At 33.5% G+C, this 22,763-nt stretch overlaps 2 protein-coding genes across 2 annotated transcripts in view; both read left to right on the forward strand.

Moving 5' to 3' along the window:
* Positions 1–7,538, forward strand: part of LOC132721893 (ankyrin repeat domain-containing protein 50-like) — a 48,696-nt gene extending 41,158 nt beyond the window's left edge. The window contains exon 4 of the mRNA XM_060706271.1: positions 7,131–7,538. Coding sequence (XP_060562254.1) covers positions 7,131–7,538 — 408 coding nt within the window. The remainder of the gene's footprint in view (positions 1–7,130) is intronic.
* Positions 7,539–8,332: 794 nt separating this feature from the next.
* Positions 8,333–15,882, forward strand: LOC132721894 (uncharacterized). Its single transcript, XM_060706272.1, has 3 exons — positions 8,333–8,773; positions 15,246–15,353; positions 15,779–15,882. The coding sequence occupies exons 1-3, from the start codon at positions 8,371–8,373 to the stop codon at positions 15,880–15,882; spliced, it is 615 nt and encodes a 204-aa protein (XP_060562255.1). The 5' UTR covers positions 8,333–8,370.
* The last annotated feature ends 6,881 nt before the right edge of the window (positions 15,883–22,763 follow it).

Raw genomic sequence — 22,763 nt, forward strand, 5'->3', positions numbered from 1 at the left:
TAAAGTGTTAGGGTTTTTAGCTCCACTATTCGATAAGAATAAGTAGAGCTATTGCAGTCACCCGAGCGTCGGCGTAACCACTTATGTTAAAGTTTTTGTAATAGTTCAAATATTTTCAAAGTCCATAGACATATGGCTTTGAAACTTTGCACACTTGTTCACCATCATGACCCCAACCTGTAGACAGGAGGAGGTAACTCTATCAAGCATTTTGACAGAATTATGCCCTTTTCCGACTTAGAATTTATGTTAAAGTTTTTGTAATAGTTCAAATATTTTCAAAGTCCATTGACATATGGCTTTGAAACTTTGCACACTTGTTCAACATCATGACCCCAACCTGTAAACAGGAGGAGGTAACTCTATCAAGCATTTTGACAGAATTATGCCCTTTTTTCGACTTAGAATTTATGTTTAAAGTTTTTGTAATAGTTCAAATATTTTCAAAGTCCATTGACATATGGCTTTGAAACTTTGCACACTTGTTCACCATCATGACCCCAAGCTGTAGACAGGAGGAGGTAACTATATCAAGCATTTTGACAGAATTATGCCCCTTTTCCGACTTAGAATTTACGTTAAAGTTTTTGTAATAGTTCAAATATTTTCAAAGTCCATTGACATATGGCTTTGAAACTTTGCACACTTGTTCAATATCATGACCCCAACCTGTAAACAGGAGGAGGTAACTCTATCAAGCATTTTGACAGAATTATGCCCCTTTTTCGACTTAGAATTTATGTTAAAGTTTTTGTAATAGTTCAAACATTTTCAAAGTCCATTGACATATGGCCTTGAAACTTTACACACTTGTTCACCATCATGACCCCAACCTGGAAACAGGAGGAGGTAACTCTATCAAGCATTTTGACAGAATTATGCCCCTTTTTCGACTTAGAATTTATGTTAAAGTTTTTGTAATAGTTCAAATATTTTCAAAGTCCATTGACATATGGCTTTGAAACTTTGCACACTTGTTCACCATCATGACCCCAACCTGTAAACAGGAGGAGGTAACTCTATCAAGCATTTTTTTTACTATCAAGCACTAAGAATAGTCGAGCGTTGCTGTCCTACCGACAGCTCTTGTTATGTGTTAAAATATCCTTATCAAATCATTAATATTTAGATATTTGAAAGTTGTATTTTTATTTGTTTGGGTCGTCAGACCAAACAAATAATGGTAGCGAAATTTCAGACTCTAATGCTGTTAATTGCAAGTGCCGAAAGTAGTCCGCTTTTTTGAAGCGGTTACTTCCCTTTATATGTAACACTTAGGCCGAAAAATTTAGGGAGATCACTGCGTAAATATGGTAACATGACAAGCGGATTAATTTTCAAGCAAAATAATTCCCGAGTGGTCGAATATTTCTAATATTGTTTTATTATGCCCCCCTTCGAAGAAGAGGGGGTATATTGTTTTGCTAATGTCGGTCTGTCGGTCTGTCTGTCGGTCCGTCGGTCTGTCCGTCGGTAGACCACATGGTTTCCACTGATTATCTTGAAAAGTTTTTATCACAAAGTCTTCATAATTCACATAGTGATTGGTCATAACTAGTAGATGACCCCTATTGATTTTGGGGTCACTAGGTCAAAGGTCAAGGTCACAGGGACCTTTAATGTCAAAATGGTTTCCGCTGATTATCTTGAAAAGTATGTATCACAAAGTCTTCATACTTCACATAGTGATTGGTCATCACTAGTAGATGACCCCTTTTGATTTTGGGGTCACTAGGTCAAAGGTCAAGGTCACAGGGGCCTTAAATGTCAAAATGGTTTCCGCTGATTATCTTGAAAAGTATGTATCACAAAGTCTTCATATTTCACATAGTGATTGGTCATCACTAGTAGATGACCCCTATTGATTTTGGGGTCACTAGGTCAAAGGTCAAGGTCACAGGGGCCTTAAATGTCAAAATGGTTTCCGCTGATTATCTTGAAAAGTATGTATCACAAAGTCTTCATATTTCACATAGTGATTGGTCATCACTAGTAGATGACCCCTATTGATTTTGGGGTCACTAGGTCAAAGGTCAAGGTCACATGGGCCTTAAATGTTGAAATGGTTTCTGCTGATTATATTGAAAAGTATGTATCACAAAGTCTTCATATTTTACATAGTGATTGGTCATCACTAGTAGATGACTCCTATTGATTTTGGGGTCACTAGGTCAAAGGTCAAGGTCACAGGGACCTTTAAATGTCAAAATGGTTTCTGCTGATTATCTTGAAAAGTATGTATCACAAAGTCTTCATATTTCACAGTGATTGGTCATCACTAGTAGATGACCCCTATTGATTTTGGGGTCACTAGGTCAAAGGTCAAGGTCACAGGGACCTTAAATGTCAAAATGGTTTCCGCTGATTATCTTGAAAAGTATGTATCACAAAGTCTTCATATTTCACACAGTGATTGGTCATCACTAGTAGATGACCCCTATTGATTTTGGGGTCACTAGGTCAAAGGTCAAGGTCACAGGGGCCTTAAATGTCAAAATGGTTTCCGCTGATTATCTTGAAAAGTATGTATCACAAAGTCTTCATATTTCACATAGTGATTGGTCATCACTAGTAGATGACCCCTATTGATTTTGGGGTCACTAGGTCAAAGGTCAAGGTCACAGGGGCCTTAAATGTCAAAATGGTTTCCGCTGATTATCTTGAAAAGTATGTATCACAAAGTCTTCATATTTCACATAGTGATTGGTCATCACTAGTAGATGACCCCTATTGATTTTGGGGTCACTAGGTCAAAGGTCAAGGTCACAGGGACCTTAAAATGTCAAAATGGTTTCCGCTGATTATCTTGAAAAGTATTCATCACAAAGTCTTCATATTTCACATAGTGATCGGTCATCACTAGTAGATGACCCCTATTGATTTTGGGGTCACTAGGTCAAAGGTCAAGGTCACAGGGACCTTAAATGTCAAAATGGTTTCCGCTGATTATCTTGAAAAGTATGTATCACAAAGTCTTCAAATTTTACACAGTGATCGGTCATCACTAGTAGATGACCCCTATTGATTTTGGGGTCACTAGGTCAAAGGTCAAGGTCACAGGGGCCTTAAATGTCAAAATGGTTTCCGCTGATTATCTTGAAAAGTATGTATCACAAAGTCTTCATACTTCACATAGTGATTGGTCATCACTAGTAGATGACCCCTATTGATTTTTGGGTCACTAGGTCAAAGGTCAAGGTCACATGGACCTTAAAATGTCAAAATTGTTTTCGCTGATTATCTTGAAAAGTATGTATCACAAAGTCTTCATATTTCACAAAGTGATTGGTCATAACTAGTAGATGACCCCTATTGATTTTGGGGTCAAAGGTCAAGGTCACAGGGGCCTTTAATATCAAAGGGTCTCCGCTGATTATCTTGAAAAGTATTCATCACAAAGTCTTCATATTTCACCTAGTTATTGGTCATTAGTAGTAGATGACCTCCATTGATTTAGGGGTCATTAGGTCAAAGGTCAATGTCACATGGGCCTTAAATGTCAAAATGGTTTCCGTTGATTTTTCCATTATTGAACACTTCCATGTACCCATTTTTGGCAAGTTTCTGTAATAAAATTACCAATTATGTGAGTCAATGGCTAGAAAGGGGGGTATATGTGTCGTTCGACATTCTTGTTCTTTATAGATATACATGCTTATAGTAAGCGCCATGATTATTTACACAAGTGTTAAACAACAGTAAGCGTAGTTACAAACCCTAACTAGAATAATATGGTTTTCTTCAGGCCATTAACATATAAATTCACCGTGGCCGAGGGGTTAGCGCGCTCACTTAGGAAGCGAGAGGTCTGGAGTTCAAATCCCAGTGAAGGCAACTCATTTTTTTTCAAATTGTTTAAGTCAAATAAACATTGGATCGAATATCAGTGTTGCAATTAGTCTACTACAATTAAAATGCTGGAAAGCATTAGTGGCACTATACAAAAACAAATTGTTTTATAATCTCACAACCTTCACCTTTCTGACATTCTGAGACCCAAACAAATTCAGCGCCTTCTGTGCTTTGATTTATAATGGACTAATTTTGTTCTGCTTTGAATTCTTAACTGCCTATGATTAATATTAATTTAAAATAAGATAGGACTAAACAAACAATTTATATTTGTAGAGGTTTTAAATTGGAATATTGACCTGCAGCTCTATGATGGTGAAATAGACAGCTTTATAAGTTATTGTTGCAGCTACCACTCTTAGCCTTTAACTTGCTTGATTTCTCGAATAGATCACCACCGTGGGTTTGAATCCCAACAGGAACTTAGGATTCTAAATTTCACATGAGGAAGCTTACAGCTAGCTGAGGGAAGGTTATTGTGGTTGTAGTCAGGTGCCTGATCCATGATGCCTGAAATAATGCATAAGGGTACCAGAGGTCTTCCTTCATCAGTAAAGCTGGAAGGTTGCCTATAATTTGACCTATACTGTGTTGGTGTGATGTAAAACCCAACCAAGCAAAAAAAATAAATATTTTTCTTGAATGGATGACTTGTCCAGCTTCCAAATTGATACTGTCCATTATCAGTTAAAGGGGTATAAAAAATAAGATTAAAAGATTAATGTACCAGCAGTATAGATTTCGTCTGACACATCTATAGTTATTTTATCATTACCATAACATCACAAAAAAGTAATTTTAAAAGTATCTCATAACTATCTCGGGCATCCTATTGCCCAAGTTACATACATGTATACAATACATTCCAACACAGATGATGATGATTTATTTAGATGGATTATATTGTTACATATTTTATATGGTATATATTCATTCTAGTAATTGATAGTTATGTTGATCAAGGTCAGTGTGCTCCTCAATTAATGGACAGATCAAATTCAAGTCATTAATTACCTTATGATTTATAATGCATAATTGATACTGAAAAAGAAGAAAAGCCCAAAACAAAACAACAACAAAACTGGTGACATACAAATGCTTTTGATGAAGTGATTTTAAAAACACAGTAACAAAGCTTATAATGAACTGAATTTTAAAACATGCAATAAAATGCTTATATAATGATGTAACTTAAAATAAATACACACAGTAAACTGCTTGTGATGAACTGACCTTAAAATCATACAGTAGAATTGTTTTTATTGATCTAAACTTTAAAAAAAACCCACTCACACATGCAAACAGTAAAATGTTTATGATGAATTAAAGTCTTTTACAGCAGTCCAAAACTAAACATTGTTTTAAATGTATGAAAATGCGAACAAACAATACTTTATTCAGCTAATTATGTACATCATTTCTTTTTACACAAGTGTTAATGGTTTGCCATATAATTTCATTTCCATTATGGTTATTATAGTGTCTTTTAAGTTTGAGTGCAAAATTTATTTAGTATACATTCTTAAGATTTGTGAAACATGACTATATCATTAGGTAAGATTAACATATATTAGCAAGCCACTAGGGCAGTATTATAATTTGAGATGTATCACCTTTTATGACCTAAAAGATATATCTCGCATATCAATTTTATGATGATATTGAAATGAAGATGTAACATTATATACTTGAAACATTCCTAATTTTATTTACTGTCGACAGCAATTTAACCATTTCAAATTCCTTTTCTAATTTGAATTTGATGCAAACCATGTTTTCATATCACAATGTATGAATGGCACAGTCCTTATATTTTGATGTGCAGTATTCCATCCATGTTTATGCATAATCATTGAGAGAAAACTTTTATTGCCAATTTGAGTATTTGATAAAATCTAATTAGCAATGGATTTTGAAACTCTTTTTCATCTCTTGGTCATAATAACAAATATTTGGTCTATTATAAGACATGGAGGTTTTCAGGAGGCCATGATGACTATATTACCTTAAAAGCACACACTTGCTTGTCAGCTTAGGTTTATTATTTGAAACTGAAAACATTCATTAAAAACAACAACAACAACAAAAAAAAACAAAAAAAAACAACAAAAAAAAAAAAACAGTTTAAACATTTACTATCTGAAAAAATGTGTTTTAAAATTTGGGGCTTTTACTGTTAACAATTTTTAAAGGTTTTACTAGAATTAAAAATACAAAACCAAAAAAGTTTAACCCAGCAAAAAGTTTTTAATGGGGGGAAACATACACAGAAAAGAAAATTTTCAGCTTTACTTTTATGTTTGAGAAAAAGGCCTTTGGAACCATGATTGACGCTATATATTTGTATGAAAAAATTAAAAAAATTGGGTAATTCCCTAAACCCAATACAAAAAAGAGACAAAAATTTTTATTGTTTCATGTAAAATTTTTTAAAAAGTTTCTGTTTGTGTGGGTTTATAAATTTTTTTAAAACCTTCCCAAAATTTCCTGTACAGATTTTAAACCCAAAATACATTGGGCAAATTTTTAGTTTTCCCAAAAATTAGAAAAATACCCAAAGACAAAACAAATTGAATAAAAGGGTTTTTGTTTTTCTTTGGGTCACAGGGCTAAATTTTGGGATTTTAATTTGTGGTTTAAAATTAAAAATAATTTAACCTTTAAACCTCTCGATATTTTCATTCATAAAATACCCCCCCTTTCTGTAAATGGTTCCCCCTATTAGACTTTTGATAAAAGGGCTTTATTATTTGGGAAAATTAAATTTTTTAATCTTTTTTAAAAGCCTTTTATCTTGCATTTACGGGTTTTATGTTTTAATTTAAGCCCTACCCCTTTTTAAAAGTTTGATTTTTAAGTATCAAAATTTAGTACAAAAATTGATTAAAATCCCTTTCATTTAATATCTAAAAATAAAATTTGGACTGGCAAAATAGGTTTACAATGTGAATGACATTTTGTTTGATGATATTACCTTTAAATAAAAATTTTTTACTGTTTTTTTTTTGTTTTAAAGATAATAATAAAACTGAAATGACATCTCAATTCAAGTGTTTTGCCCATATATTGTAAAAACCTGTTTAAAAAAATTTTATGTTTTTTGGTTATTAAGAAAAAACTGTTTGGAGAACAATTGACGTTTTATAGTTAAACCTTTCAAAAGGTTGCCTTAAAGTAATTCATAAGCTGATACTAATCTAAAAATGTTTGTGTTTCCCTCTTCTTAAATTGTTATTAGTAATTGTCATTTTATTTGGTCAATTTATCTGTATTTCCAGGTTTCACTAACCCTGATAGAACATCTAGCAAAAGTCTGTGAGATAGACAATGATGGTCGTATTCCATTACATTTGGCTGCGCAAGAAGGACATTTACCCGTAGTCAAAATTCTTGTGGAACACAACTCTTCCGTCGATAAAAAGTCACATGATGGGAAGACGGCATTGAGGGGAGCTGCTATTGAAGGATACAAAGATTGTGTTGACTATTTACATAGTGTTGGAGCTGATATAGATTACAGAGACGCAGATGGCCGCTCAACTCTGTATGTGTTAGCGTTAGAAAATAAGTTTGAAGTTGCTGGCTTACTTTTAGAAAAAAGGAAAGCAAAGGTTAAGATTGGTAAGTCATGGAAGGACCGTAGTGTGCGCTGCATGTGGCGGCATGGCAGGGACATTATGAAGTAGTTTGAAGTGCTTTTTTGTCAGGTATGGGCTTCATTAGATGCCGGGTTGACAAATGACAATAGGGACGGCTCTGGCAATCCGCTGCTTGGGCACGGGACAACGCAAGGGGTGTGCAAATATTTATTAGAAGAAAGGCCCCAATGTGGACCATACCTGTAATCCCAAAGGTGCCACTTGCTTTTGTATAAGCTCCCAGGAAGGGGCATGATGAGTTGTTCGAGTTTTTGTTACAATTTCGTGCCAATCCAAATCATGCAAATCAGTTTGGTAGAACTCCCAAAATGAAGGTGCTTTAAAAAAGTGGACATCTAAATGTGTTTAAAACTTTTTAGGGGAAATAGGGTCCCACAATTTCCCAAACTGGCCCAAAAAAAGTCGTATTTCCGTTTTCTGCATCGGGTGCAAAGTAATGAAAACAAAAACCGTCTGCTCCAATCAAAACCCCGTCCGGGAATGAAAATTTTAAAATTTTAAATTTCCCAATTTGTGAAAATACGCCCTGGTACCCCCAACCCCGGGTTAAAAAATGGGGTTTTTTCCCATGTTAAAGCTCCCTTTCAGAACACCAGATTCGACTTTTGCCGAAAAAAATCATTTTGTTTTCAAATAATTACCCAAAATTTCTAGTTATTTAACAAGCTAAACCCCAATCAGGCTCATTTGGGCAGTGCTTTTGACCCTCTTCCCCGACAAATTATTTAACTGAGAGTAAATTTGCCCTTACATTCATCAGGCCAACTTCAACGTTTCAATGAAAAAAAAATGGGTTTCCGCCCAATCAGAAAATTTTTTATTTCCCTTTAGTGCCCCCCAAAGCCCCGTATCGTCCCCAATGGGTTCGCCAGCAGTTGGCAAGGGTGTTTGTAATTCAGGAGCAGATAATCAAAGTCATACATCACAAACAAGTGCAAAAAAGACCAACTCTAAACAACCCGTAAAATATTCTAGTCTTAATAAAGATACATTGTCGTCTGCGACTATAAACATTACAATGAACCCATATAATGCGGAAATAAGTGACGAAGAGGTCTGGAAAGTAAATCCATGTCATCCAAATATAAGTTTAAAAAGTAGTTTACAGTTGTTAGAACAGCAAAGGAAGAAAACACCCGAACAGACCGCAAAACCATTCATGGGACAGAGTGCTTTAGAAATGAGATCACCTGAAACCCGACGGAAAAGAAATGGAATCGTTACAAACCCTACTTACAAAGCCAAGGGGATAAATTCTGTGTCCAAAAAAAGAAAATTGAAACAACAAAAAAAATTTGGACTTTTAACCCCAAATGGTAACATTTGATCATGTTTCCTATAAAAAAATGGCCCTTTGGTTTCCCGATTGGTGTAACATGCAGAAGGGAAATAGTTTTCGGGTTTGCGTCGACCAAATGGCCTTCCCGCTGAAAAAGGAAACAAAACTGTTAAGGACGGGCAATTTTATGTTTTTCAATTTTGTAATGTTCACAAAATTTTTGTAATGTAAGTAATGTTTTGAAACCACTAAACCTACAATTTATTTTGGGGATTAAAAATCAAAAAAAATTTTTTTAATAGAATAGCATAAATTTTAATTCAATGGGGGTAAACAGACCTTGTTGCCCTTAAAATGGAAATAAAACTTTTTTAAAAAAACCTTTTTGTAAATTGTTATATCCAAAATTGTAATTTGGACCTGTCTTTGCATCTAAAAATTAGTTAAATATATTTTAAAGGGGATGTTCTAATAAAACTATGCCCCATGTTATCCAATTTTTGAAATTTAGTTAATAAAAATTTTTATAAAAAAATTAAAATTTTAAAAAATTTTTAAGTAAAATTTTTAAAAAATTATATACAAATTCCCTTAAATTTTAATTTCCTGCAAAATGTTTTTTTTATTTTTTTTATCTTCTTTTACGGGCCCTTTAAAGACTTTTTTTGGAACGTTCCCAAATAATTTGGGATTTAAATTCCTTTCCTGGGGTATAACAAGTTTTTTAAACCAAGTTTACCGGATCTAGAATAAAATGTGAAAAGATGATTTTGGGTTTTAGACTTAATTGAGTTTTGTTGACTTCAAATTTATGAAAAAAATTTTAATCGCTTTAGTAAAGTACAGTAATCACGGGGTTTCTTTTTATTCACTTTTGGTCTTTCTTTTGGAAGAATTACCCTTAAACCCATGCTATGTACATGTAGGTTCGGAAATTGCTATTGTTGAAGTAAAAATTAAGAAAAGGCATACATGTGAACTCTCCCACTTTTAGCGGGAGACTCCCACTTTCTGCAGCCATATTTTCAAAAATTTTCTTAAAATAAGAGGTATTTTCACAAATTAAAGAAATTTCCCTATTTTTGATGTCAGAACTTCCTTCTTAATTTATTGCAAATTCTAAAATCTCCCTATTTTTGAAGTAAAATCTCCCACATGATCATCAAAAAAAGTTCACATGTATGGAAAAGGGAAATAAGGCGTTTGTTAATACAGATAAGAATTGTGGATTTTTTTCCCTAGAAATGTATTTGAACTGTACTAATAAAGTATGATTTAATAAAAGACTGGTTTTTGGTATTAAAAAGTAAATGAATGTGTTAATATGTTTAGTTGTGAACTTGGCTTTTAAATTAAAATAAAGATTCTTTTTCGATTTTAATTATCATATTTCTCAAATTATAGAACTCACATTTTTATCTACTGTTTGCTGTGTAAGCTTTAAAACCTGCTTCACATCGCAATCTGTCACTGTTCGTTTTGTTAATATGTTCATATATGTTTTATCCAGAATCATTCCTTAGTGTAAGTTATAATCAGTATTTTTTAACATAAATGCAAAAATGATCACCAGTGAATTAATGTCAGTATTTAAAACTGTATAAAGATAAGTTTTATCGTATGCTGCTTTTTGTGTTAGTAAAACATTGATTTAAAGAAATGGTTAGAATTTATGTTGACTAGTAAAGATGGTTAAAGTAAATCATGAACTTCTCTGTTAAACTTTTTATATTGGGTCCATCGTTCTTTTTATAAGGACATTATTTCAATGATATTTTTTTGGTCGATATGATTTATTTTAACGTAACGAAAATTATCTGATTTGTTAGAAATACAATGACAAGAGTAAGTAATCAATTGAAATGAAAACATCAACCTACTTATTGCTATAAAGGTAGCTTTTATTATATATTTTAAAAATTCGTATGTATTTTTGTGCATAATAAGTGCTGAAGAAGGTAGTTAGTAACAATTACTGTGTTCCCGACCACACATACATGTAGTAATTGTATTTATTATGTATTATGACATATATTAATATAAATGTGCTGATGTTGCCGGAATCTTTAGGCGTGTTTTTTTCTTCAACATTTCAAGAACTTTTCAGATTACAATTTTTTTTTGTCTTCAGTTTTGTGTTTAATGAAGCCTTGTGCAATACTGTTTGATATTTTCATTTCACTAGTGATATTCATAAAGGAAAATTGGATATGTATATTTATTAAACAAGTACTTACATTTTGTTCATGTATTTTGAAAATGTAAATAAGCATTTATTATTTTACATTGTAAAAATGAGTACAAGCTGTAAATGATAGCTGATTTTTTTTATTCTTCTGTACTTTGTAACAAATTAACAAGTTTGTATAGACAAGCCATTTGTAAATTATCAATATGGTGCCTTGATTTTCTGTTTACTTATTACTTTTTTAAGTAACAATGAATACCGTTGTGCAAACGGTAAATTGACTTAACTATGTTGTTGATGCATTTAACAAAACCAACTGCATTTTTTATGAACATTTTATGATCAATATTGTTTGACTTGATGCATTTGGATTAATAATTCATTCACTGTGGAATATTTGAGCACAACTACCATCAGATAAGTAATGCGAGAGCCGCTACTTCGTTTGTGACAATTGATTTCGGACATTGAGTCAAATGGCCATTTGTCTCTGACCACTGATTGAGAAATCTTACGGGATCTTGCTTACTGGTTAGCTATCCAGGAAAGTCGGATAAGTGGTTCGATGGCCGAGGTGTGACCAAAATGTTCTAAAATCAGCATAGAAAATCAAACAAACCAAATTTAATTATGAGTCAGCTTACAGTAAACACTGATTTTCATAACTGTTAAACATTACTTATAATTCATGATACGAATTGAACAGCGCATAAATTTGAGCCGTCTTTTGAAAGATTAACGAAATGTGAAACTGTACTTAATTTTCATAATAAATGCACTTCCTTTGATTGATTAATTTTCGTATACAATTTCAACTTTATAATACTAGAATGACTCGGCTTTTCATGTAAAAACGTACTAATTTTGTTCAAAGTACAAATCACCTTGCTAATAATATGCACAAGTCATTGATTGTGGTTTTATATGATTTTGATGGTCTTTTGTAAACCCCAAACTGAAAATAAATTTCATGAAAATTTAACAAATATTACCAAGGTTTTTATAAAAAAATTTTTTTTTTAATTCTTTTAATTTTTCAGTTCAAAAGTAAAAAAGTATCTAAATTTTTGTTAAGATTTTTAAAAATGGGAAATGCATTATTTTCCAAAAATTTCAAATGTTCTATTTTTAAAATGTTTATTTAAAGTGTGGGTTTTGAAAAAAGTTAAATTTAACTTTTTGCTGGGAGTTTTAAAAGTTTACACGTTTGTTTGCGTTAAAAAAAAATGTGTACCCTGTTTTTACCCCTTGTGTTAAAAGTTTTTTTCGAAGTTTCCCGGAAAAAATACATTTTGGGATTTTAAAGGTTTTTTAAATAATGTTTTAATTTAAAAAAATCTTTGATAGAAATTTTGATGAAAAGTGGGTTTTTATTTGGGTTTTTTTTCCGTTTTTTATTTTTGGTTTTTTAAAAACCCGCCCAGACCCCTAATATTTTAATCAAAATTTAGAATTTGCCCAAGGGACCCCAAAAGCACAAGAACCCAAATTTACCCAAAATTAATTTAAATGATTTTTTTTGGAAAATTTTTAGCTTAAAAAAACGTTTAAAGATCATTTTTCACAATTTAAAAATGATTTTTTTCTGACAATGGGGGGGGGAGCAAAAGATTTTTTAAGTTTTTCAAAAATTATTTATCTTGACCTTAATCAATTTATTTACAAATGGAAGATATATATTTACAGTCTGATCATTTAAAAAGATTGTCGAGTCCCTTGCAGCAATGAATATGGCGTCTATAAATGACACCGTTGTAGTGCTATAATGTTTCTTGTGACAACGTTATATTTACGTTATATAACAGATGTCTATAATAGGCCTCTTCCCTTTTGAGTTGAAAAATATGAGCCGCGTAACCAACATAATGGGTTTGCGACCAGCATGGATCCAGACCAGCCTGCGCATCCGCGCAGTCTGATCATGATCCATGCTGTTCGCTTACCAACCCTATTACAAGTAGAGAAACTGGTAGCGAACAGCATGGATCCTGATCAGACTGCGCGGATGCGCAGGCTGATCTGGATCCATGCTGGTCGCAAACCCTTTATGTTGGTTTTGTCGTGACGCGGCTCATATAAATATATCCCAAAACTTGCACCAGTCTTTTTCGTTTCAAAATTCGCCAGTTTTACAAGTTTTCTTCCCCCAAAATCAAGAGGCCAAAGCCTCTTTTTCACAATAGAGAGAGACATGTACAACCTTAGACATTCCGTCAATGGCACGCTCTGGTTCTATACTCCAATTTAAATGAAATGGTTAAACATATCTTGACATTCAAGTCTACTAGGAGTAGGAGTTTAAGTTGTAAATGTATTTTTTGAATGTGGCAATTCGATTTAACAAACGGTTTAATGGAACCTAAGAAACCATAAAACGGACCAACATTTACAACTTAAGTTTGAAAAACAGGGGGCTTCTGGAAGGCAGCATCAATGAATATTCATTGGTATCGATTTATGACCTCGACTCCTTTCTATTAAATTTGCACACAACATTGACTATGAAACAGATAAGATTGTAATATACATTATTTTAATAATGTGCAAATTCGAAGAAGGTGGGTGTTTGTTATGATCAAGTTTGTGTATAAGTTAGTAAAAAAATCTGGAAACAAAGTGATCCTTCGGAAGCATTTATCTGAACATTGCAGACTTGGTTTGAGTGAGTCTGTACATGACGGATAATGAATAAGTGCAACAGCTCTAAGACCGCGCACAATAACTGGAGAACTATTTAATCCTCAATGGTGTTAGTTCATCTGAAGACTTCCCAAGTGAACGTTACCGATAACGTATGGAAATTTCAATGTGTTTCGCGAGTTACTGATTGTTTATGTGCAACAAAATAATGAATTGAAAACAATTATGACAATCTTCAAAGTTTTTATGGCCTTTTTCAGTACACCTGGATGGGCAGAAGCTAACAACAAGAGGGACTTTTACAATATTGTAGTTTCCGATGTCCATATGGTCGTTATATAATGCTCAACATAAAGTATTTTAAAGTACCATTAATAACAGAACTTATTGTTTCTGGTGCAGCAGCATACAACAATCCGACGACTATCTATAAAATTCGCTTTTGAATATTTTCAGCAATGCCTGGTATCGCGGGACGATTTATCAAACTTGTTTTGACATTATCAAGAAGTTTGAGTTCACAAATCACCATGTTCATTGTGTGTGACAGCTACAAACCTGACATATTGTTTGATTTTACAGCAAAATTAAGATTAATTATTTTATGACAATATCCACTGAGCATTCCATTTTTAAAATTCAGGATATTTATGAAGCTTGTTTCATAGAACAAATTCTTTCTGTCGTTTATTCATCTTTGTGACGTTCATTTGTTGACTGTCAGATGTAAATCAATATTTCAATCTTGGAAACAATACAAAAGTTACCATATCTGAAAGCACAAACGTAAAAGCTATATCGGAAGAAGCTGATGGCATCGTGCAGAAAATCTGCAGACTAACTTTTAAAGTGTTTTGAAATATGGTACGATATTAATGTTGCAAAAGAGATTATTGCGTGAAAGCAATTAACATTCCCCTCCATTATTGAACATGTTATCGAAAACATTAACAAATGTCAATGAACTATATTTATAGATAAAACAATAAATGAGGTAACATAATCTATACAATTGTAGATAAGCTGGGGTTCTTTTTCTTGTTTCATATCATAACATCCTATGAAAAACACATTATACAGGTCAGTGACACAAAATGATCAATTATTGGCCTGAATTCATCAGTAATCATCACGCAAAAGTATTGTCAAACGAATCACTGACAGACAATGGAAATTACTGAAATCTGCATTTACATACCTAAACCTATCAAAGTCTATCAATGCAGTTTATCATAATCAACATCAGAAATAACTGAACATATTTCAGAAAAAGTCAGGTCAATGATCTTTACAAGTTCAAGACAATAAAGATCAGGAAGTTCATAAAGAAATCAATGACTCTCTATGGTAAAGTTATCTTTGATAATAAACTTGAAAGGAAAGGAACAGGTATCAGAGTTTTGATGAAAGTGAAAATAAGATAAGAAAGTATCGTTTAACGTTGAAAATGTTCAATATTGGAGGGGTAATCGAGCGATATTCCTTTTCGAAAAAAAATATCTCTCTAGATTTCATAACGCTTAAAGAATGTATGAAGATGCTATTATGTACGATGTGACATCAGCTTCTTCCGATATGGCTTTCACGTTTGTGTTTCAGATTTGGTTACTTTTGTGCTGTTCTATAGTTTATATCGGAATGTCAACTAACGGAGGTCACGAAGATGAATCATTGTCACTAAAGAATGAGTTCTCAGAATCACCATTTCATAAATGTGATAACCCAGTGACAAACTGTATCCATCTTTTACAACGTCCAACATAAAATATCTCAAATTTAATCTGTATATTAAAGACAACGGATGTTAGTCCCAAAATATACCGTAATAAATGACAGTAAGTATAATTTGTTTGGAATTATTACATTTCAATAATTAGCCTTATCACATCAATTGAATCATTTGTTAACTTAATAAGGTTATATGTTGTTTCGTACTATTCCAAGCAGGTCAGTTTCCTTCAGTTTTGCAATTTAATTCCATTGAATACTTTTCTGTAAAACGTACCATAACGTTATCGATATGAAATAGTATCGATATATTATAAATAATTTTATAAATAATTAAATGTTGTATGTAAGTGTTTTACTACTGAGTTATGCTTAAGCAGTTTGTAAGAGTCGTGAGTATATATTGTATCTCTCATAAACAACTAATTTCAGCCTTCTCAGTGGCTCAGAGAGCGGGTGGAACAACTACTTTACTTTACCTGTACTTCGTCTATAATTACTGGAGACCAAACATTACTGCCGATATCCTGACTTAAGCCGAGGGGAATGGCTCTACAAAGTAGGCAGGGAGTTCGACGAAGGGTGCTAGGGTATGTGAGCCCCTAACACGAAGTGACGGTCTGTTAGGTCCTTTGCTTTAAAAAGGGCATGACAGGTGACATATCGGGGGTCCGTACATTTTGTGCCTTAACGGGCGGATAAACCCTCGTTTACCACAGAATGTACATACAACCATGTGTTATTTTGACTGGTATATATGTATGTGTTCATTGATCTTTTCTTTCAGGATGTTTTACTTAATCCGTGGTTTGATCATGAAAAATAAATAACTTGTATTGTCAATTCTGCTCATTTTCAGGGAGCGATTCAGAAACTTTTCTACTAAATCTGTTGCCTGTTTAACTTTACTGCAGCTGTTGTCATACTTTATCAGATCGACTTCATCCACCAGTATCAATGTATTTTGCTATGTCGTAGAAACTTAGTACGTTGCAATATTTACCATAATTTGAAATATGACTAGCATTTAATAGTAAACTTGCAGCTGTTTTCATAGATCCCAAAAGTGACGATAGACAAATCATGTAATCTTATTATTGACCATTTAGCTAATCCATTTTTTTCTGTTCTTTTTTGCAGTTTTAAATTTAGTTTAGTTATAGTGATTGATTTAGATTAAATATTTTGTATGAAATAGAGAGAAATAAAGAATCCTTTAAGAATGTCCAAAACGCCAAGATTAAAAATGTTACAGACTAGGTTTGATTGAACCTGTTAATGGACACAGTTTAACTTAATTTATGTACATTATTAAGTATTGTAAGGATTCGGGTTTTCTTTTTTCTTTTTGAAATATTCAGACGTATTTTTCTTCGGTTATATTGCATTGATATAATGACATTAATGAAAGTAATGATTTGTCAAAAAGTCACTTATGCAAAATCATATTTCTTATTTATTTTCCGAGACGCACGAGTCAATTATGTTTTATGTAAAAAAGATATCAAAGATAATGTCAAAATAGTCTTTTGTAAATGATTAAATGATATCAAAATGTTGATAAGTGGTTTGTTATTAATACATCATGATTATGTCATTTTTAGCTCACCTGAGCATATGCTCAGGGTGAGCTATTAGGATCACTCTTCGTCCGTCGTCCGTCGTACGTCGTCCGTCGTCCGTCGTACGTTGTCTGTTCACACTTTTCAAACGACATCTCCTCTGAAACCATAAGGCAGATCATAATGAAACTTCACAGGGATGTTCCTTGTGTGAAGCCTTACCAAAGTTGTTCAAAGAATTCCATTCCATGCAGAACTCTGGTTGCCATGGCAACCAAAAGAAAAAACTTTAAACATCTTCTTCTAGAAAACCCAAAGAGCTAGAGCTTAGATATTTGGCATGAAACATCTTCTAGTGAGTGTCTACCAAGATTGTTCAAATAAAATCCCTGGGGTCAAAATTGGCCCCGCCCCAGGGGGTCATTGATTTTCCCTACATGCATATAGTAAAAACTTGAAAAAATCTTCTTTTAAAGAACTCAAAGAGCTAGAGCTAAGATATTAAGCATGAAACATCTTCAAATGAGTGTCTACCAAGATTATTCAAATAAAAGCCCTGGGGTCAAAATTGGCCCCGTCCCAGGGGGTCATTGATTTTCCCTTTATGCATATAGTAAAAACTTAAAAAATCTTCTTCTAAAAAACCGAAAGAGCTAGAGCTTAGATATTTGGCATGAAACATGTTCTAATGGATGTCTACCAAGTTTGTTCAAATAAAAGCCCTGGGGTCAAAATTGGCCCGCCCCTGGGGGTCATTGACTTTTCCTATATGCATATACTAAAAACTTAAAAAAAATTTCTTTTAAAGAACCCAAAGAGCTAGAACTAAGATATTTAGCATGAGACATCTTCTAATCGGTGTCTACCAAGATTGTTCAAATAAAAGCCCTGGGTCAAAATTGGCCCCGCCCCAGGGGGTCATTGATTTTCCCTATATGCATATAGTAAAAAACTTAAAAAAATCTTCTTTTAAGGAACCCAAAGAGCTAGACCTAAGATATTAAGCATGAAACATCTTCTAATGAGTGTCTACCAAGATTGTTCAAATAAAAGCCCTGGGGTCAAAATTGGCCCCGCCCCAGGGGGTCATTGATTTTCCTTACATGCATATAGTAAAAAACTTAAAAAATCTTCTTCTAAAAAACCCAAAGAGCTAGAGCTTAGATATTTGGCATTTAATATGTTCTAATGGATGTCTACCAAGTTTGTTCAAATAAAAGCCCTGGGGTCAAAATTGGCCTGCCCCAGGGGGTCATTGATTTTCCCTATATGCATATAGTAAAACTTAAAAAAATCTTCTTTTAAAGAACCAAAAGAGCTAGACCTTTGATATTAAGCATGAAACATGTTCTAATAAGTGTCTACCAAGATTGTTCAAATAAAAGCCCTCGGGTCAAAATTGGCCCCGCCCCAGGGGGTCATTGATTTTCCCTATATGCATATAGTAAAAACTTTAAAAAGTCTTCTTCTAAAAAACCCAAAGAACTAGAGCTTAGATATTTGGCATAAAACATGTTCTAATGGATGTCTACCAAGATTGTTCAAATAAAAGCCCTGGGGTCAAAATTGGCCCAGCCCCAGGGGGTCATTGATTTTCCCTATGTGCATATTGTAAAAACTCAAAAAAATCTTCTCTTAAAGAACCCAAAGAGCTAGAGCTAAGATATTTAGCATGAAACATCTTCTTATCAGTGTCTACCAAGTTTGTTCAAATAAAAGCCCTGGGGTCAAAATTGGCCCCGCCCCAGGGGGTCATTGATTTTCCCTATATGCATATATAAAAAACTTAAAAAAAATTCTTTTAAAGAACCAAAAGAGCTAGAGCTAAGATATTTAGCATGAAACATATTCTAATGGGTGTCTACCAAATTTGTTCAAATAAAAGCCCTGGGGTCAAAATTGGCCCTGTCCCAGGGGTTATTGATTTTCCCTATATACATAGAGTAAAAAGTTAAAAATCTTCTATTAAAGAACCAAAAGAGCTAGAGCTAAGATATTTAGCATGAAACATGTTCTAATGGATGTTTACCAAGTTTGTTCAAATAAAAGCCCTTGGGTCAAAATTGGCCCTGCCAGGGAGAGGGGGGAGGGGGCAAAAGTCATTGTTATTCATTATTTGTGTATAGTAAAAACTTAACATCATGAAATATCTTTTAATGGGTGTCTTCCAAGTTTGTTCAAATAAAAGCCCTTTGGTTTAAACTGGCCCGGCCCTGGGGGCCTATGTTCAGGTGAGCGACCCCAGGGCCATCATGGCCCTCTTGTTAAATTTGTTGGACTAAATATGAATATACTACTCGAAGTTTAAGATCATTTTGTTCATTTAATCGCAATTTAAAGATTGGATTGTTAACAAAGGTAAAGTTATATAAAGGCCTATAAAACTGTACAGCAGATGGCGATTTGAAATGTTCACAGGAAACTCAAGGAAAATCATACACATAAAACCTTCATTAAGCAAAGTTTCACTTTCTCTATTGTCAATCTTAGACTGAATTCTGTTTATAGCAAATCGACGGATACGAATCTAAGCGATGCTGCGATGAAAAAGGATATTGCAATACTTTAATCTGCCATCTTCACAGCGGGAGGTTGCGAATATCATTGACATGTCCTAGATCGTTGTGTCAAGAATGAGGAGTCTATTTCCTACAACTGGAAACGTATTGCATTCCGGGGGTCGGGAACTTAACCACTAAAGCTTAAGACTGATTTCTTTCCATTCAAGCTCGGCACCACCGTTTTCGTAACGCAAAAGAAGTTACGTTGTTGCCTGCAGAATGCTACTCGTGTGCGTATAAGTACACAAACCGTTGTTAATCGATTGCATGAGGCACGGTTGAGATCACCGTGACCTGCGGCACGCATTCCATTTACACGGAAGCATGTTCAAACCCGTTTGGAATGTACAAAAAGCCATATTAATGGACCCAAAATGACTAGACTCCAGTCCTTCTCACAGATGAATCAAGGTTTTTCGTGGACTGAACAGAAAGGTGGGTTTGGGTCTTGAGATTGCCTGATTAGCGCTTTGCATGTAGAACATGATCGTTTGGTCAAAGGTTCGGTAATAGGATAGGCGGGAAAAACGGATCTACACGTCATTTTAAACGGCATACTGACGGATCTGAGATACTTTAATGAAACATTTGATGTCTATGTTCGACTATTTGAAGGTGTTGTAGATGACGATTTTATTCTAATTGATAATAATGAACGTGCACACTTGTCCCTCATATCACGAACAGTATCTTGAACCCGTTATAATTGTTCAAATGGACTGATCAGCAAGATCCTCTGACCTAAATCTTATAGAATCTGTTTGAGATATGCTTTAGAAAGCATTTTCTTCCATAAAAGGCTAATCAGCAGCATGCAACGGCGGTGTAAGGCTTTAATTAATACCCGCGGCCACAATACAAGCTATTAAGTAGCTAAACATCTTTAATGTGAGTTTTTATTGACATCCATAATTTTTTGATGTCTTCTTAACATGTTGATTTTCATCCCTTTCGTTCTTTGCATCAATAAACACTTCTATGATCAATTTTTAAATCTGCTTACAAACCAATATCATACTTGTTAACGTTTCCCCTACAAGAAACATTTGTTCATACACAAAACATATAAGTTATAAAATGTGATCCTTAATGCATTTTGAGTAGTATATTTGAGGATCTGTATTTTGTTTGAAGTTATCAGAGGAACTTTATATTTGGTATATGAAACATTGGACATATTATTGTTTTTACAAAAAGAAATCAATAAATAAAGAAAAAAAATCAATAAATAAAAAATTATAATAAAAATGTTTGATTTAAATGTGTACTGATTTTTAACGAAGATCTGAAACTTTACATTTTACATTTTATTCATGCTCTTAGAAACAATGTTACTTTGTTTTGTTCAACTTCATGTCGCACTTTTTTTATCTATATAATGTTAATACTTTTGGTAAGCCTTAACAAACGTTCGACATCGGAAAGCTGCCAGACGTGTTCAATCCGAACAGATATGCTGTCATAAATGAACTGCATACCCGGGGAAGTTTAATATAAACAATGTTTGCACAATGTACTGAAAAGAACAATTTAGTTTGGTATGCATCAACTAAACAAGTATCACACTGAATAGAAAGGAAATGGTTCAAGTGTTCCTTGGAAGGGAGGGATCTTAAAAGGTTTTAAAGAGTTTCTTATATTTAAACTATGATTGTGATTAAAGGCAATAGTTCTATTATTATTTTGACGGTTTAAAAATGTATACAATGTTCCTTTCCAGCATGACAATCCTTTTTTATTCAGTCTTACTCGTCCATATTATGTAATATTGTGACAAAAAGGAATTTCTTTCAAGTCCGAAAAGGTTTTGCCTAATTCTATGAATTCAATTATAAAAAATGACTTTAGTTTAATAAGACTAATAATTTTTGTTTCTCTTCTAACTGTTTTCATAAAAAATATAAATAAATTGCAATAGGGCACACGCATTCCTTTACTTTGGGATCATACGTTCCTTTTTCATGGAATGGCACAGGCTTGTCACAGTAAAGGTCCCTTGATAATCGCCGACAAAACACATCTGTGAATGCTTCTAAATTCAAATATTTTCATGTTGAAATGCTGATTCATGCTTAAGCCTGTGCTGGGGAGGGGGGGGGGTGGGGGGGAGAAGGGGGCGATAGGATGGCGTGGACGTTCCAATACCTCAATTAACAGGCCCAATCAATGTATATCGCTGTAGACGTTCTTTAGGGATTCTTTTTTTTCTATTTTTGAACAAAAATAAACGGCTAGTATGGTACTCGACCAATGAACCTAATGGGAAAGAAACATGAAATTGAAGTAAACAATGCTTTTGTAAATACATTAAATATACAGTGCAATATAGATCGGATATGGAACTTTTGGACTCGGATTATGAATACGAAGCTCTATAGTGTACAATATCGATTTGGTATGAATGCTTCGTACTTGTAAAATAGAAATGAATGTAGATTGAATAAAAGTACAATTTGATAAGAATTTTGGACTCTGGATATGAACACGAGGTTTTATTGATTTGATTAGATTGGATCCGAAATTTATTTAAGTCTTATTCTTGCCATGGCAATACGATCAAATATTGAACAATAGAGGAAAATTGATAAACATTACTTATCTTGCGAACGTTGATCTCGTACGTCACATAGTTTATAGTTTTACATTTTACAGCTCATTGTCAATTAACAAATTGATCGATAAATCTATTTCATACTATTGATTTGTACGTTAGTGACTATATGAATTTGGTATGTGTTTTGATATACAAAATTCATAACAAGAAATAATACGTTATTTACGGTAAACAGACAGGTTTATCATATAATTATGGTAAAATAATAACGGACCCAAATTACGTATTATTACAAAATAACCAGTTTTGTAAAAGTAAGGGAAACATTTGCAATTGATGTCCATAATTGTGATCTTGGTAGTGGAGATTCTTTTAAAATTGGTCTTGGTAAATTAGATATTGATAACAAATTCAACCAAAGGCGTCAGTAGCCGAGTGTTTAAGGTCGTCTTTAACATGAAACAACTTGCCCCTCACTGCAGCGTGTTGAATCATGTCAGATTTGGATTCTTTCTCTTCGCATGTTGGTAGTTCTACTCATGTGGAAGTTCATGCCTGGGAAAGGTGAAAGTTCATGCCTGGGAAAGTACACGGTGTAAAGTTTGAAAGTCTGCTTGTGGTCATGCGGTCTTTACCATTTCAGTGAAACTTAACAGTGTATTATTTCAGGTACGAACTGGCACCTGAATACAAGTACCGACTAGTAACTTCTGCACATGCAGGCATTAAAATTCACCGTA

Source organism: Ruditapes philippinarum, unplaced genomic scaffold (genome assembly GCF_026571515.1).
Source record: "Ruditapes philippinarum isolate M1 unplaced genomic scaffold, ASM2657151v2 ctg3139_1_1_1_1, whole genome shotgun sequence".
Classification (NCBI taxonomy): Eukaryota; Metazoa; Mollusca; class Bivalvia; order Venerida; family Veneridae; genus Ruditapes; species Ruditapes philippinarum.

Coding starts and splice junctions, on each gene's coding strand:
- LOC132721894 (XM_060706272.1), top strand. CDS start 8,371: ATGGGTTCGCCAGCAGTTGGCAAGGGTGTTTGTAATTCAGGAGCAGAT. Junction 8,774..15,245: donor CAAGGGGATAAATTCTGTGT/CCAAAAAAAGAA, acceptor GCTGTTCTATAG/TTTATATCGGAATGTCAACT. Junction 15,354..15,778: donor TGATAACCCAGTGACAAACT/GTATCCATCTTT, acceptor AACTAATTTCAG/CCTTCTCAGTGGCTCAGAGA.